At 43.2% G+C, this 18,289-nt stretch overlaps 1 protein-coding gene across 2 annotated transcripts in view; it reads right to left on the bottom strand.

Moving 5' to 3' along the window:
* The window catches only part of IRAK2 (interleukin 1 receptor associated kinase 2), a 35,028-nt gene extending 16,990 nt beyond the window's left edge, over positions 1–18,038 (bottom strand). The window contains exons 1-4 of one of the 2 annotated variants that reach the window (XM_073351234.2): positions 17,645–18,038; positions 14,091–14,270; positions 1,980–2,123; positions 1,402–1,508 (exon numbers count right to left, since the gene is read on the bottom strand). In XM_073351234.2, the coding sequence (XP_073207335.2) occupies positions 1,402–1,508; positions 1,980–2,123; positions 14,091–14,270; positions 17,645–17,774 (561 nt within the window). In that variant the 5' untranslated portion in view covers positions 17,775–18,038. The remainder of the gene's footprint in view (positions 1–1,401; positions 1,509–1,979; positions 2,124–14,090; positions 14,271–17,644) is intronic. The other variant, XM_073351235.2, reaches the window with a different exon arrangement.
* Between the last annotated feature and the right edge of the window lie 251 nt (positions 18,039–18,289).

Genomic DNA, 18,289 nt, shown 5'->3' with positions numbered 1-18,289 from the left:
TGAGTCCCCAAATCCACCACACTTAGGAACTTTTCTTAAACTTCTAAAAATAAATATCCCCCCCTTATTTCCATGTCTGGTGTGATCACAGCACAGTGCAATGTGAAAAGCACCCTTTACTGCTCTGCATCAGTAACCACATTGGGAATTCTCTCATAATCAGTTGCCATCCAGATTCGTTTCCCATACCTGACTTTGTAATATGCAATGGCATTAATGAGCATAGTTCTTCTCAGTGGTAAACCAACTGAAGTCAGCAGAGTCTGTACAAGTTCTTCAAACAAGAACTTGTGAAATTAGGTACCATGTTTTCAACAGATATACAGTAACTCCTCACTTAAAGTCGTCCCGGTTAACGTTGTTACATTGCTGATCAATTAGGGTACATGCTCGTTTAAAGTTGTGCAATGTTCCCTTAGAACGTCATTTGGCAGCTGCCTGCTTTGTCCACTGCTTGCAGGAAGAGCAGCCTGTTGCAGCTAGCTGGTGGAGGCTTGGAACCAGGGTGGACCGGAAGCCCCGCCCATCAGCTCCCCATTCCTTTAAGTTCCCTGTGCAGCAGCCACCCAGCAGGCTATCAATTGCTGGCAGTTCAGCTGTCCCTCCCCCCACTGCCATGTGCTGCTCCTGCCCTCCAGAGCCTCCTGCTTGCTGTGTGGGGGAAAGGGGGGAGGAAGAGGGAGGCTAATGTCAGGGTGTCCCCCTCCCCTCTACTCCTGCACCCCGCTTACCCCATCTTCTATAGAGCATGGGGGGGGGGGCCCACGACATCACAGGGCTCAGCACAGCAGGAGCTTCCTGGCAACAGCTGCCATCTCAGCTTGCTGATTAACTTAAAAAGGCAGCGTACTTAAGAGTGGGGTCAGCATACTTAAAGGAGCAATGCGCATCTCTCTCTTACACACAGGGTGTGTGTCTCTGTCTGCCATGCTGTCTCTCCTTGCTCCATTCCTGCTGCCTTATAGAGTGTGAGGCCACATTAACAACGAGTTAACCCTTGAGGGCTCAGCCAAATGCTAATTCATTTAGCAGTAAGGCATCCCCTGGGAAATATCCCACCCTCTGACGTCACCACCTCAATCAAGCTTCACAATCATCATCGCTGTGTACCATTATTAAATTGTTTGTTTAAGACTGAGAGAGTGTGTGTCGTCTGGTAAAAGTGATTTCCCTGGAACCTAACCCCCCCCCCCCCTTTACATTAATTCTTATGGGGAAACTGGATTCGCTTAAAGTTGCATTTTTCAGGAACATAACTACAAAGTTAAGTGAGGAGTTACTGTACAGTTTATGCAGGTAGAAGGATGCACACAAATTCCTTTTAATTAAAGGAATACAGAATGGCATGAAAGGCAATTTTCACTGTCATCAGAAAATTGAGGTTTAAACTATGGGGTTTACCTTCACACTCGATGAATGAGGAGGATTTGATTGTAGGGAGTGCATAAGGTCCTCTGGGGGAGGTAGTGGATAGGGGAGTGAGTCTGAGATTCTTCCAGAAACTGGATCTGAAAATGACATTAACAGTGATGGGGAAATGCATTATTTTTGTGATACTATAAGTATGAATAGTTCAGTTTCTGTGATTGTTTTCTCAAGTCCCCTAAACCAGTTGACAGCCCATCAGGACGAGGCACATTGTGTGACGGTGCAGATTTGTTCTTCTGACTCACCCTAGCAGGGTGGGACTCTTTAGTTCCAGCTTAGGGATATAAAATGCTCAGTCTCTTGAAGACGAGAGAGAGAGAGAGAGAGAGAGAGAGAGAGAAACTGGAGGTCTTTCCAGGAAAACATCAGGAACAGACAGCTCAGGAGGAAGTTCAGGGCTTTGTTACATAAGCAGTAATAAAGGCAAACCACAGGAAAGGGTGAGTTTGCGTCATCATGCAGTGGATCTATGCTGGTTGGGAGTGCGAACTGTCCCTATCTACACATTAATTCCACCATTAAACAAATATATCTCATGTTATTTTACTTACTAGCTGCTGGTAAGTCTGGTGATGGTCCAATCTCATTTTCTTTGGCTTTATTTTTGTTTTCTGTGGGATAACAGGGTATACTCTCTTGTTTAGGTGACTCTAATGGTACTCTGGCAGGATTAGTAATATTAGAGACTGATACCCCTGCAAAACAAACAAGAAAAAAATTAAACTATGTAGATTACTAAAACAAAAAACCCCCATACAGCCACACCGAGAAAATGAGCTCTTAATCTGAGACAAAATGTCCTAAAAATGCCTTAGTACATTATAATTAAAAATGCTTAGTCAGAGTGTAACATATTAAATTAAATTAACTAAATAAAAACATAAGAACAGTCATAGTGGGTCACACCAGTGGTCCATCTAGCCCAGTATCCTGTCTTCCGACACTTGCCAATCCCAGGTGCTTTGGAAGGAATGAACAAAACAGGCAATCATTGAATGATCCATGGCCTCTCGTCCACTCACATCTTCTGGCCATCAGAGGCTATGAAAATCCAGACCATAGGGTTGCATCCCTGACCATCTTAGCTAATAGATGTTGATAGACCTATTCTTCGAGAATTTATCTAATTCTTTTTTGAACCCTGTTGTAGTTTTGGCCTTCACAACATCCCCTGGCAATGAGTTCCACAAGTTGATTGTACACTGCGAGAAGAAGCATTTCCGTTTTTGTTTTTTAAACCTACTGCCTCCTAATTTAATTGGGTTACCCCTGGTTCTTGTTGTTATGTGAAGGAGTAAATAACACTACCTTACTCACTTTCTCCATACCATTCCCTATTTTATAAACTTCTGTCATATCCCCCAAGTCGTCTCTTTTCCAAACTGAAAGTTTCCAGTCTATTTAATCTCTCCTCCTACGGAAGCTGTTCCACATCCTTAATCATTTTTGTTGCCCTTCTTTGTACCTTTTTGAGTTCTAATTATCTTTTTTTGAGACGGAGTGACAAGAACTGCACACAGTATTCAAGGTATGGGCGTACCATGGATTTATATTGTGTCATTCTGATATTATCTGTCTGATTATCTATCCCTTTCCTAATGGTTCCTAACATTGTGAGCTTTTTTGACTACCGCTGTACATTGAGTGGATCTTTTCAAAGAACTACTCATAATGACTTCAAGATCTCTTTCTTGAGTGGTAACAGTTAATTTAGATCCCATTATTTTGTATGTGTAGTTGGGATTGTTTTCCACTGTGCATTACTTTGCGTTTGTCCACAGGATTTAAACTCAATAAGTATTACTGAGGATGAATAGAAAGTGATTATTTGAAACAAATGTATTTCATAGTCATCACCATGCATAACTTGTTACTTAGAAAGATCAGTTAGCAATAATAATATATTGCTCTTATCATATGGGACATAGCACTTTTCATCCAAAGATCTCTTTAGATACATTAGTTAAACCTCATAGCACCTCTCTGAGGTAGTTGTGTTTGTTATAGCCATTTTATAGTAAATGGAGGCACAGAATTTCAGTGACATGCCCAAGATCACACTGCCAGTCAGTAGCAAAGGTAGTAACAAAACAAAGGAATCCAGGCACTAACTGCTGCATCTCTTAATATGTCCCTTGTAGAATAAGTCCTATAGAACATAATAGAAAATGATTAACTTTTTTGTAGTCTTTTTTAATCATTGTATAGATTTTAATAGAGAATTATTCTCCAGTTTTAGAATTCCATAAGATAGTTAATAACCTAAAGAAAGAGTCTCATTCTTTATTAAATTTCATGATATCAGAGTAATTTCTATAGAATCCTGCTGCTTTCCTCCTATTAAATACTGTGGGACTTTTCTGGTAAGATTCAGGGGTAAATCATCATCTTGATGTACAGAGAGAGACTATGCCATGCCAATAATTATTATTATTTGGGGTGGATCACCCCCTCACAGGACAAAAATGTGAGTGCAAAGAAACCCACTCAGGGTTTTTATGAACAACATGTAAAACAATAGTAATGCTTTGCTCTTATATAGCTTGCTTCCCAACATGTTTTACAAAAGAGAATCAGTGTCATTTTCCCTACTTTACAACTGGAGAAAACAGAGGCAGAGAAAGGTGAAGTGGTGTGCCCAAGATCACACAGCAAGTCAGCGACGATGCCAGGAAGAGGGCCCTGGTCTTCTCCCTCCATGCCCCAGACATTACTCTATTGGATTACACTGCCTACTGTTTCATTGCTATTCTTTTTAAAATAAGAGACTAAGATTAAACAAGTCTTTTCACAAACCACATTCAAAGGAAACAACCCCATTAGATGATATTGGTTTAACAGACTGAACATGAAATGATTTATTTAATATTTACTCTGGCAAAAGATCCAGGGTAAAAATTTCAAGGGCACCTAAGCAATCTAGGTGCTGAAGTCCCATTGGCTGTCAATGAGGCATCAGCTCTTAAATGCCCAAAGGGGCTGATCCAAATCCCACTGGGGTCAGTGGAAAGACTCCCATTGATTTCAGTGGGTTTTGGATCACGCTCCAAGTCACTTTTGAAAATAAGACTTACTCTCTTAAGTCATTTAGGGGCTCTTGAAAATTTTACCTCTGAGGGCCAAATTTTTCTCTTACATTGTCATAAATCAAGTGACTGGATTTATTCTAGATAAACACCTGTGAAACTGAGAGAAGAACTTGGCCCCAAATTTCAAAAGGTACTAAAATCCTGCTCTCATTAAAGTCACTTGTTTTTGGTGAAAGCAGGAGTAGGGCCACAATCCTTTATTGACAATTATTTATTTCACTTTGTCCCGTGAATGCATCGTAATAGTAAAATGTAGGTTTAGAGAATTATTGTGTATCTCAGTGGTTCCTTATTGTTGTGAAGTGATTGCATGGAACATCTAGCTCATGTACCACCAATGAAACATATATCACGCCCTGATATATCTGACTTGCCTTGAGAGAGTGTTATGTGTTAGGTTATTTCTGGTTTCGGTCGCACTTAAAAAAACACCACAATTCTCTAGACCAGGGTGTCAACTTGTGATATTTTCCATCTCATTCCATTTCCAAAATACGCACTTCAGCAGGTGAAAACAGGAAATCACAGCTGACTAACATAGCAGAAGTAGACAAGTTGGTCAACAAGAAAAAAACAACCCAAACCCTACCAGAAAATTTGTGGTTTCAAAGCTAGTATGAACATAAAGGATGAGCTAATTTATAGCAGAATTCAGGTTGCAAGAAAGGGCTATTTGTTTGTGGTTCTTACGTGGCTTGTTTATTCTGTGGTATAATTCTCACTTTGTGTGCAAGAAGACTAAGGGCATACCTACACTGCCCTGCTGCTTGGACTAAAGGGTTGTGAATAGCAGCATGCACGCATGTACTGCAATATAACTCTCCGTGGGGGGACGACACTGCTGGTGTGAATTTAAAGGTCCCGAGTTTGCATAGTGCAGTGTAGCCATGCCCTAAGGTTTAAATCCCACATTAGACACCATGAACACTTATTTTTTTTTACCTTTACATTTATAGGAACAGGTTAGGGTGGGTATATTATCTTTGCGTGGGTGTAATCCCCTGACCCTCCTCATTTCAGAAGCCATTGTTTGGGATCCTATATGGATTCAGCCTAACTAGAAAATCATTGTTCCACATTACTAGAAAGAAATATAAATCGGAGGCAGTTCAGAGAACAATAAAAATGATCAAGAGCCAGAACTGATTTACAAAGAAAAATTAAGAAGCAATTTATTAATATGTTACAGCCCATTTGTGTTGCTCTACCAGTGCAAAGGCACTAGAAATCCAGCAGTATTTGCTACCTGGGAATTTCTGTAGCCCAGGGAGAATCCACACATGATGAAGAGCCAGCCCAGCCGCTCTTTACCATCCCCCTCACAGCCTCTGATATAGGGGCCATATTAGGGTACCTCTCCTCTCTAGCTATTCCTGGCTGCTGGACATAGATTAGAACAGCCCTTAGGCTTTTCTCATTTACAAAAAAAAAGCTGAATTGGGGAACACCTTTGCTCACTGCACCAACAGATCCTGCACCAAGTACAGGATGAAACTGGGAATCAGGTCTGAAAGAGCAAAACATGGAATACTGTTAAGAGAACATTATAAGTGGACAAGTTATCAACGTACAGAAATTTGAAAGATAAAAGCATCCTTGAGGGAAAGAAGGCATTACTTTATACAATTAAATAAGGGCATACGTAGGAGCAATGGGATGGAATTAAGGTAAGAAAAGAAGGGAAAAATTTAGGCTAATAGGAAAAACTTTCTGACAATGGGGTGTATTAGAGTGTGAAAGATTTTCCCAAGGAAGTAGCTGGAACTCCACTGCATGGGACATTTAAAACTGCAATGGACAATGCATCTGGAAATGCCCTGCCTGGACTAATGATCTCAACTTCTAATTATTTTGTCAATCTGGCATCTTGCACCAATTTTACTAAAAATGAAAATTGTTTTCTTTTTGATAAAAAACCTGGAAGCACCAATATGAAATTTATTTTACCACACCATTGTAACAGGTTCTTTTATCTTAAAGAAGGTTTGTATCGGCAGTACAAACCACAGCCTTCTTTTTCATTTTGAAGTCAGATAATATCTTTGTGTTTTACTTAGTAGTGGCTGTATTTGAAACAACTAGGAAACAGGATGTTTTATTTATAATCTGTATTCTTGATAAGTATGAAAACTAAAGGCCCTATCACATTGGTGGAAGTAGGATGAGGTCCTACAGTTCTTCAAAACTAGGCAGATTCACTTTAGATGCACATCTTCTTTGGTTTTAATCTGTTTGGATCTTACCCTGAGTTTTCCTTCGGTTCCAGATTTGAATGAAACCAAGCACCCAGTCTGAAATTCAGACAAATTCATTTCATGTCCTCTGGTGCTGTGTCAGAAACATGTGAAACCACAAGTTTTATGGGGTTTCACAATACCTGCTCACCAGCAGAAGTTGGTCCAATAAAAGATATTACCTCACCTTGTCTGTAATATCCTGGAACTGACACGGCTACAGCACTGCATAATCCCTGCATCATGAAGTTAGGGGTTGTTTTTTTTTAACTTGTTCTTTCAACTACATTGGGGTGGCCAACCTGAGCCTGAGAAGGAGCCAGAATTTACCAATGTACATTGCCAAAGAGGCACAGTAATACGTCAGTAGCCCTGCATCAGCTCCCCCAACCCTGTTCCCAGCACCTCCCACCCACCAGCAGCCCTGCTGATCAGCACCTCCCCCCTCCCTCCGCCTACCTCACGATCAGCTGTTTCGGGTGTGCAGGAGGCTCTGCAGAGGAGGGGAAGGAGTGAGGGCACAAGGAGTGAGGGCATGGCAGGCTCACGGTAGGGTGACCAGATAGCAAGTGTGAAAAATTGGGACGGGGATGGCGGGGGCAATAGGTGCCTATATAAGAAAAAGCCCCAAATCGCAGGACTGTCCTAATAAAATCGGGACATCTGGTCACCCTAGGCTCAGGGGACGGGATGGGAAGGGGTGGAGTAGGGCAGGGCCTGTGCAGAGCCAGGTGTTGAGCAGTAAGCATCCCCCGGCACACTGGAAAGTTGGCGTCTGTAGCTCCAGCCCTGGAGTTGGTGTCTTTACAAGGAGCCGCATATTGACTTCTGAAGAGCCACATGTGGCTCCGGAGCCACAAGTTGGCCACCCCTGAACTACATGAAAAGTTCTAAAATTAGAACTGCTTTCCCCACTGACAGTGTTTTTTTGAGGGCCTTTTCTGAATGTTGTAACTTCCTCTATACCCAGCAAACACGCTACCACTGAAGCTACAGAAATGATGTAATCATAAGAGTCCAGGGGAGTCATTGTTCCTGACATTCAGAAATGGCATTTGAGTAGAGCAGAAAACAGGCCTGATGGAGTTCTAATCCTTTTGGTAACAATCTGCCAATAACTTCTCACATCAGTTTTTGGGGCCTGATTCTGATTTCACCAAGGTCAATCAGGAATAACTCCATGAAGTAACTGTTTTTACAATGGTGTTAGTTTGATCAGAATCAGACCCTTTAAGTTTTATAAACTGTTTGCCCACTAAAAAAGTAGCACATTATCCTCTGTCATGTCTGCTTGAGGAGTCTCAGCTGAATAAAGTACTAAGGCACAAAACATAAGATATTGAGGGCAACGACTTCAGAGCTTTTGTTTTCTTTGACAAACAGTCTGAAAAGCAAGCCATCCATGTTTCTGCTCACAGCTGAATACATTTTGGAAATCCCACAATGAGGTAATAAGATAAACAATTCTGATTACTGCATACTGGAGAGGGGAAAAAAAAAAAAAGGAAGAGAGAGAGAGATTGTGGCCCAATCCTGCAGCCCCTCAAAGCAATAGGGAGTTTTGCCATTAACTGCAGTGTAGAAGTAGGCGATAAGATATTCAAATAAAGTTAACTGTATGACCAATTAGACACCATAATGTAGTTCTGTAATTCTATACATTTGAATTATAATGAACATTTGTCAAAATTGAACATTGATCAAGCCACACTATCATTTAAAAAATTACTGCTAAATATTGACGAAGCCACAGATGACCCTGGGGATTTGTCCTTTCACCCCTCTTCTGAATTCTCCCTTTCCCCATCATTTTTTTCCCCAGCATTAACCCCCTTCTTCTCTCAGATCCCCCCTTTCTCTCGCTTATCCTCCCCCCCATCATCCAGTCAAAATCTAAACCAGTCTCCATTCAAAGGCCATCAGTTCCACTCCTTCATTGACTAGAGCCATGATACTCAGACTCACGAGCCATAAGTGGCTCCTTCATGTGTCTTCTGCGGCTCTTTGTAGCACATGATATTAAAACACTGTGTGATTTAATTATTAACTGATCTAAATAGTAAAAGCATCCTGATTGGTTAATGTTATTAACCAATTGTAGTTGATAAAATAATACTTGGTCATTTTGCTGTGAGGATTAGATAAGATTAGATAAGGAGAGAGAGAGAGTGTGAATAGGCTTCCGAACCACTGAGGTGTGAGTATCACTTGCTTGGAGACTTGCAGAAATCCCAGGGCCAGAGCAACTATGTTTACAGCATTTTTAACCTTATCCAGGGAATAAGAAGCTGCAGCTGGAAATGAAACCTGAGTCTTGCACATGACCAATTACAGTGGAGCCAAAAGATCACAGGACAAACTAGTTCAGTGTTTTTTTTAAACTGCCACTAAAATGATCAGTTTCTAGCTATTAAGCAATGCAGGAGAATATGGTTCCTCTTATTTATTATGTTTTATAACTTTTGAAAATGAGCCTTAGGCCTTATCTATACTGCCACTTACAGCACTGAAACTTTCTTAGTTCAGGGGTATGAAAACACACACCCCTGAGTAATGCAAGTTTCAGCGCTGTAAAGTGGCAGTGTAGACAGTGCTACAGCACTGGGAGACGCGCTCCCAGCGCTGGGAGCTATTCCCCTCGTGGAGAATACAGTGCTGGGAGAGCTGCCGCAACTACACAGCCACGTTAAAGCGCTGCCATGACAGCACTTTAACGTCGGCTGTGCAGACATACCCTTAGTCACTTCAAAAAAAATTACCCATAATTAATTGTTAAATAAGGCTTTATCTGCTTAGTAGCCCCACATCACTATATATGTGAAAACCTCACAAAGAGGAAGGATGAGACTGGCAGAATGGTCCAGTGCCTAGGGCACAAACCTAGTATTTAGGAGACCCGGGTTCAGTTCCCTCCCTGGCCAGAGACTTTCTATGTTACTTTGGGCAAGTCGTTTAGGGTATATCCACACACAGCAAAAAAAACCCAAACAAACAAACAAAAAAAAACCCACCTCCACCGCAGCAAGTCTCAGAGCCTGGGTCTGCAGACTGGGGTTTGTGCTGTGGTGCTAAAAATAGCCACATAGCTGCTTGGGCTCTGAAACTCACCCCCCCCCACACACACACATGGGCTTCAGTGCCCAAGCTGGAATGTCTACACAGCTGTTTGTAACATGAGTCCAGGTCTGTAGGCCTGGGCTCTGAGACTTGCTGCCACAGGGTTATTTTGGTGTACAGACATACCCTATGTCTCTCTGTACCTCAGTTCCCCATCTGTTAAATGGAGATAATAATCCTTATGCCACAGGAGTATTGCGAGGATAACTACATTAAAGATTGTAAGCCACTCAGATATTACGGTGATGGGGACCATATAAGTATCTTAGATAGAACATTAATAAATGTAGTCTTACTACATGCCCCACAAAGCCGTTCATTATTATCATCATCCCTATTTTTCCATATACAGAGCAGCAATTTGCGCAAGCTCAGACAGGAAATCAGGAGTATAGCTGATCGCAGGCTGAATGCAGATCTCTGGACTTCTACTCCAGTGCCTTAATCAGAAGGCCATCGATCATTACACCATTTTCTTTAGTGATTATGGCAGAACAGCTATGATCCTGAACCATGAGGTTCAATTCTGGATTCCAAGTTTGCCACCTCCCCCCGAATGCATGTCTCCTCACATCTTGGATTTTGGGCTGACCTATTATCATTTGTGAAATTTGGCTCTCAAGCTAGGTATGAATTCCATCCACCTGAATTCAGATTGAAATACTGGCCCCAACCCAACTAGGGCAGGAAGGCAGTGTACTTAATTACTTCTTTCTAAAGTACTCCACTGTCTGACTTTCCTGGCTTTTATGACCCCAATCAGCTACTCCCCTCCCACATGCCACTCCTAGTTCATTGTGCTCCAATAATCTCACTCAAACTGCTCAAGCTTTGCTTTCCTCTAAGGCCTGATCCAGTTCCCAGGAAACTCAATGGAAAGATTCCTCTTTACTTCCATGAGAGTGGCTGCATTGGACAAATTCATTCTAGTAGTCAAGTTTTACAGCAGAGCTTACAGGCAGATTTTACTCCCCTCTGATTTGGAAAGAAGTTGTTTAGATACTATTTTTAACAGGGGAAACCCCTGGACTTGCTGGTGTTTGCTGAGTACAGAACAGTCCTGTTTATCCCAAAAATCTTTCAGTAAGCTCAAAAACTTTCACAGAGACAGAGGATCATAGAAGCAGGGTGTGATGAGGAAAGCCACTCACATCGGAAGAGACTGAGGTCAGATAGGAAGGAGCTGTACCTAATCAGGGAGCTGGATGCTTGGGATTCTGCTGCTGCATGTTACAGAAAGTGCTGTAACATGGATACATACAAGAAGAACAATCATCCAGAAAGAATGGGTTGATGTCACTATGTAGCTGAGATTATGTTTTCTGTGTACTTCGGGAGTCTGCTGCTGCTGGAGACAATTGCCATATGGAGGACTGTTTCTCCATTACCTTATACCTTGTGTAGTCATAGATAAGAATTTTACTTGGTCCTTGCTGAGGCAAAGCTTTCCTTGACTAGTGGAAGTTTTGCCAGAGTAAGGGCTGAGTTGTTTTTGAGTAAAAACAGAAACTCAACATTTTACCCAGGATCCCTTTCCATTTTCAAATATTAGAGCAGACTTAACTAACAAGTGAAATTTACTATGCAACATCTGGGTTTGCTGCGTAGTTGCTCTGAAGATTACTGTAGCTGGGTTTCAGCCATGTAGTCTGTAAACTACCGTGCAGTGAGATTAAATAAAGGAGTACCCCCTGTGCTGAGTGAGTAGGAGTCACACTGAGGTCATCCAGCTGTTTATAGAAGTCTTTGCTGGAGACTGCCAGATCTCTCTACCCTGGGGCAAAAGTGATATCATCATTTCAGGTGTTATTAAAATTCATTTCCCTAAAATCTTTGAATGCAACTTTTGAAAGCCTGGTAACGATTAAATTCCTCTGCCACAGAAAAGACATCGCACCTAGCTGAGTAACAGACTTCCTGGAAAAGATAAAATTGCAAATTGCTGTTCCTTGCATGTAATTAAAGAAAGCGAGGAGAGGTTTTTGTGTCCGGTTCCAAACTGCTTTCTCCAAAGGAAAGAATGCAGCTGATTTTCTCTCTGAAATCATTACAGCATGGTATACATAACAGGATTACTCAGAAATGCCAGGAACACCCTGCACTGAGCAAGCACAAAACCAAAGGTGGATCCAGGATTCCTTTGTGGGGAGGGGGTGTAGTATAGTGTTTTAATGGCTGCTTCTAATTAGAGTTTAAAGTGTGACTGTGTGAAAAGTGACTTTAAAAACACTATTGGGGGATTCCACATTTATTGTCTTAGTGACTTCCAAATCAAATTTGCTTCATTTATGAAGAAAGAAGATTTTTTTTTCTAACAGCTAGACCTGCAACCTTAGGCTATGTCTACACTACAGACCTTACAGGTGCACAGGTGTACCGCTGCAGTTAAACAGCTGCAAAGCCTCCAGTGCAGCCTGCTGCTAGAGCTCTCCTGCCAGCGTAATTATACACCCCCAATGAGCAGTGGTAGCTATGTCAGTAGGATAGTGTCTCCTGCTGACAAAGCGCTGTCCACACTGGCGCTTTTGTTGGTGAATTTATGTTAGTCAGGGGTGGGGTGTTTTCACACCCCTAACCAACAAAAGTGCTAGTGTAGACAAGACCTTAGTTTAGAACCTGTGTTACTGACATGCAAATCAGAATAGATACCAGCTCATTTTCCCATAGCTCCATTGGTTCTACAGGGTGGATAAGAGTAAGGTTTCTCTCTCTTACAAAGAGTAGATGTGATCCTGAATTCAGACTGGGGGTATATCTATTAAGTAAGAAGGTGCCATTTTTGCATTGGCCCAATGATGTTAATTGAGCAAAACTCCTTCTGAAATCAATGGTAATTTTGCTTGATTAAGGAAGGTGAGATTTTTGGCCCTTAGTCACTTAAGAGTAAAATTGCATTTTCAAGGACAACTAAAACAGAATGTCTGTAGGCTGTTTAACGTGTATGTTTCAATCTCCTCAAGCCAGCTATTATTTTGTCTACTACAGTATTAACTCAGCCTCCAAGTACTGAAACCCTGGTAATTTATCTGAGGAACTTAGATAGCTGATTCACTAGGGTGTAGTCAATATTTGCGAAGCACTATGGATGTGCTGGGTATCACCATTATTTGCCAAGGACAGGATCAACATTCCTCTGATTTGCCATAAATAAACTGACATCCAGTGTCTAATGTTAAGGCCTTGATACCAGTCTGACTGGCATCAAGAAACAGCCAGAGACAAGTTTGTTATCCCAGGCCCCTGTCCTGCTAAATGCTGAGTGCCTTCTGTTTGTTGCAGAGCATACTTCATTCCAGCAACTTACTTGAGTGATGTCTGGATCTGAGTTTTGGTTCATCTCTAATTGATAAGATCAGTTCTTCCTTGGACAGATAAGAATAAAATCTGCTGACACTAAGAGTAGACATTCACCTATGACCAGGGCACCAAAATGCAAAGGCAACATGGCCCATTGGATTTAGCATGGGATTAGAAATTGGGAGCTTATTCTGTCTCAGTTTTTCCCTGTGCAATTTGGGGCAAATCACTTAACCTCCCTGTACATCAGTTTTACCATCTCTAAAACAGGGACAGTTTCTTACATGGACACTATGGGTATAAGGTGGCAAATATCTGTAAAGGTCTCCTAAATGTGTAGTCAGAAACACAAACATAACTTGGATACATCAGGTATTGAAAGCTATGGTATTATTTCATAATGCCTTTTTATAAATCAATGGTTTGTTCAAATTCTAGGCACCCTATATCTAAAGTGATATAGCAGAAACAGAGGCTGTTCACAGACAGGTGATAAAAATTATTAGAGGCCTTCATCTGGAGACACAGAAAAAAGACTAGGACTATTTAGAGAGAGATGGTGCTAAGACAGAGGTGGGCAAACTACGGCCCGCGGGCCACATCCGGCCCACGAGACCCTCCTGCCCAGACCCTGAGCTCCTGGCCCTGGAGGCTAGCCCCCGGCCCCTGCCCTTCTGTTCCCCCTCCCCTGCAGCCTCAGCTCACTGTGCTGCCAGCTGAAGTTGCGAGCTCTTGCCAGGCAGCGCAGCTGCAGAGCTGCAGCCTGAGCTGGTGCTCTGTGCTGCACAGTGGCATGGCTGGCTCCAGCCAGGTGGCACGGCTGGCTGTCTTGGTGCTCTGGGTGGCGCAGCTGTAGTGCTAGGGTTTACGTTGCCTAATATAAAATACAATAAGTTCCTCTCAGGGAGAAAGATCATCTACTCACAGTCCAGAATCACTTGTGCTGCTTGGTAGAGCTGCAGTCCTTGGAGAAGTTCTAGTAACTGTTGGACTGTTGCTAGCCTCACTCCCCACCACCACATGAGTTCTCTCGTTATGCTGATTCCTGTCTTCTCCATGCACTTGATTTTCCGCAGCTCTGTCTGATCAGTTATCACATAGGAGGCTAAAGGTAAAGAAGGGATATTTCTCTTATAAAAAGTGGAAGAAAAACACAAGCGGGGGAAGTCTGAGCCTATTGCATATGCTCATTTAGTTTACATTTGCACAACAACTGAAAAAATAGGTACACAATAAATTAGGAATAAAGAAGATCATAATGCGAGTCTCAAGAAAAATCGGTTCCCTGGAGTAAGAGGTGCTAAATGTCTATACTAAATTTTTAGTATAGACCATTACTGTAATTTAGTCCTTTTCTATACTCTGGTCTACAATTAAACTTTAGATCAACCTAGCTATATCTCTAGGGGCATGAAAAATTCACACCCCTGAGGACCATAGTTAAGCAAACCTAACCCTTGGTGTAGATGCAGCTAGGTTGATGGAAAAATTCTTTCATCAGCCTCACAACAACCACTCGGGGAGGTGGATTACGTATTTAGATGGAAAAACCTGTTCCGTTGCTGTAGGAAGCATCTACACTATAGGCACTGCAGCTGTATCACTATAGTTCCCATAGTGTAGACATGCCATACGCTACAAATGCTTTGCTGATATAACTATAATGGCAGAGCCTCCTAGTGCAAACAGTTTATGTCAACAGAAGGTGTTTTTTTCGTCAGCATAGGAACACTGCATCCCCAAGTGACATTAGCTATGCCCATAGAAGCACTTTTCTGTTGGTGTAGCTGCATCCATACAGAGCGGTTTTCTGGCATAGTTATGTCTACACTACAAAATTATGTCGACATAAGTTACTTTGGCATATACCCGCTGCAATAATTAAATCACTTTTGTATGTTCACACTACAATCCTTGTGTCAGTGGTGTGCCTCCTCACCAGGAGCGCGTGTAGTGTCAGTGGGGCATTGTGGGACAGCTTCTGAAAGCCAGTAACAGTCGACGTAAACAATGCAGTGTCTACACTGACACGGCACTGACCTAACTACATCAACACTGACTCTACACATCTCCTGGAGGTGGAGTTATTAAGTTGTCATAGTGGGGCACTTACATCAGTGTTGAGCCAAAGGGGAGGGGGAGGCTCGGATACAGTTAATTAAGCCACACCAGGTGCATAAGTATAACCGGTTTTATTGCCAAAGTATAATAAGCTTCCCAGCCTTCACGCATTGCTAAATACATGCTTTCCAGCAAGCAAGAATCAATGCTTACGCCCCTTCTGCTATGGACAGTCCCGGACCCTCCAGCCTTGTCCCTGAGGGCTTGTAGTAGGCGCTGCTCCAGCGTGGGGAATTCCTGGGCACCCACAAGGCAGGGTCCGCAGGTGAGACTATTCATCTAAAGCAATCCTCATAGCAGTTTTTAATCATCATCTCCTTCTAAGGGGGGAGAGGGGGTGTATTCACCCACAAGCAGGCTCTGGCAGGAAACACTGCTGCTCTCTATTTCCACACTTCACAGTCTTGGGCCTTGCCTATCTCTTTGCTTGTTTATCCAGTCAAGTGGCTGCAAGCCAGCCTGGCTGGTTAAAGCCAGTTCACTACTAGTTCCCCCCAAACCATTCTGTAGCAACAGCCCAAGGTAACTTGTGGTCAGCCCCAACGATCAGTGGGAACAAAATGTTAGTGTATACACTTACATAGTTAGGTCAACGCAGGACAGCTTACGTTAACCTAACTCTGTAGTGTAGATCAGGCCTATGTCGGTTAAGGGATGTGGTTTTTTCACATCCCTAAACAATATAGCTATTCAGACAAAACTCTGTAGTATAGATTTGGCCTTACACTTTCCTGTAGCTTCCTCAACATGAACATACACCAACTTAGCCTCCTTCTAGACTCCTTTGAACTCATCCACTTACCAATATGTAACTCTCATCCCTTTTACCCATATCTCTGAATTTGACTAACTAAGCCCCAGCGTAAGTGAGTCTGCATTGATGTAACTAAGGGGTCAGAAGAGAGGAGTGGAGCAAGAAAAACAAACAGAAGGATACAAGAAGGTGCAAACTGAAGTAGCTCCAGTGTACCTGGTCTTACATCTTCTGACTTCTTGGTGTGTAAACTACACTAACTTAGGCTTTGTTTACACTGGGGATTTCAGTCTTTGGTCAGCCACTGGTGTATCTGCCACAATGTAACTCCCTGGTGTAGAAAGTCTTAATTTGCACTGGTACAGTTGACTCCAGTGTGAAGCTGGAATAAACTGTACTGTAAGTGGAAATTGCAATTTACGATGACTTTGCCCGTCTACCCTAGGATTTTTCACCAGGGCAGCTATGCTGTTTTGTGGTCATCAATGGCTGCAGCTGGGGCAAATCCCCAGTGTACGTAATGCGTTAGACTCCCTTACACTAGATAAATTAGTGTCAGGGAGTTTAAATTTCTCTGCTTACATATTTCCCCTTAATTTGGCCCAATGGAGTTACAGCTGGGATGGAATTTAGTTCATGATCCTCTATTACTGCACCCTTTGTCCTTTCTCCATGGTCTGTCATTGCACCCAATGAAGTGAGCTGTAGCTCACGAAATCTTATGCTCAAATAAATTGGTTAGTCTCTAACGTGCCACAAGTACTCCTTTTCTCATTGTTCACTGTGTTTCTTTAATTTAGACTCCAAGCTGCAGGGACCTGTTCTTCTTTGACCTTCAGACTCTTGGGGTTTGGGATAAACGATTTTCTCTTTCAAGACAAAATGTGGATTTGGGGAACTAACAAATGTCAGATAATTTGAAATGTGAATATCCAAGAATGGGATAATCTGGGTATGCCTGTCTCTCTAAGGGTCCATGCACACCTCTGGCACTGAATAAATAATAATTTCAGTAGAGAAAATGTCGTAAGAATTGTAAGGAAAGTGGTAGGTGAAATCAAAAGATATAAAATAAGGTTCCTCCTTCCCTCCCCCACTGGCAATAGCTCACCTTACCTGATCGCTCTCCTTATAGTGTGTATGGTAACACCCATTGTTTCAGGTTCTCTGTGTATATAAAATCTCCCCACTGTATTTTCCACTGAATGCATCTGATGAAGTGAGCTGTAGCTCACGAAAGCTTATGCTCAAATAAATTGGTTAGTCTCTAAGGTGCCACAAGTCCTCCTTTTCTTTTTAAGTATCCTAAGTATTTCTGTGCTTATCTGAATAGAATGGAGGTTCAGCCACCACTAAGTTATTTACGAATGGATCCATATGCAGGGGAAGCCCTGAGCCCTCCACCTACAGCATCTGGTCTTTAGAGAGCGCCAGAAAGTGCCTCTGTGAGGAATCCTCCGTGTGACCCCATCTTAGAAAGCGGAGAGTTCACTGCCGGGGCTTGTCTCCAGCCATCGGCCCTTAACTCCTGTCACGACCCCTGCCTGCCTCGCTCCTTGTCAGCGAGCCCTCCGCCCCTTCCCCTCTCAGCTCCCCGCTCTCACCGAAGCGCATCCAGTCGTAGTCGTTCAGGCAGTCCATCTTCTGGCAGAACTCCTCCAGCACGCAGGCAGGTAGGGTGTGGAGGTAAGCGGGCTGCGGGGAGCTCCCCGGGCCTGGCTGCTGCTGGGCCATTCCGGCACAGTCACTTGCTGCGCCCGCCGCCGCCGCCGCCTTCCCTGCTTGGGCCGTCAGCGGCCCACGGCGCTCGCTGCCCTCGCTCTCTGGCGCCGCTCCGCGCGTAGGCGCTCATCTCACAGGCCTCAGGCGCTGCCCCCTCTGCGGGGGCTGGCACGAGCCGCATGTCCCCCTATCAGCGGCCGCCTCGAGCCCCGGGGCGGAGGTATACCGGCCGCGAGGCGCTCTGGCTCTTCCGGTGCCGTGGTGACGTCAGCCGCGCTTCCCTCACGCTTAGGACAGGTTTTTCCTCCCCAGGGAGCGTGGGCGACGGGGGCGGGTGAAGTTGCATTGCTAGGTTGTGAGTGTGAGCCGGGGCTGGTTCCCTGAAAGTTACGCCCAAGGGTTTCCCCAAGCGCAGTTGCACGCAGTGTTGCAAATTTAGTGGTTGGTTGTACATTTGAATTGAGATTGAAACTCATACAGGCTTTAAAAGCATGTACAGGATAGGAGAAAATACTTGTATTTGAGGA

Source organism: Lepidochelys kempii, chromosome 7 (assembly GCF_965140285.1).
Source record: "Lepidochelys kempii isolate rLepKem1 chromosome 7, rLepKem1.hap1, whole genome shotgun sequence".
In the NCBI taxonomy this organism is placed as follows: domain Eukaryota; kingdom Metazoa; phylum Chordata; order Testudines; family Cheloniidae; genus Lepidochelys; species Lepidochelys kempii.
Note: the sequence above shows the minus strand (reverse complement) of the source record. Positions and strands in the feature narration are given on the sequence as shown.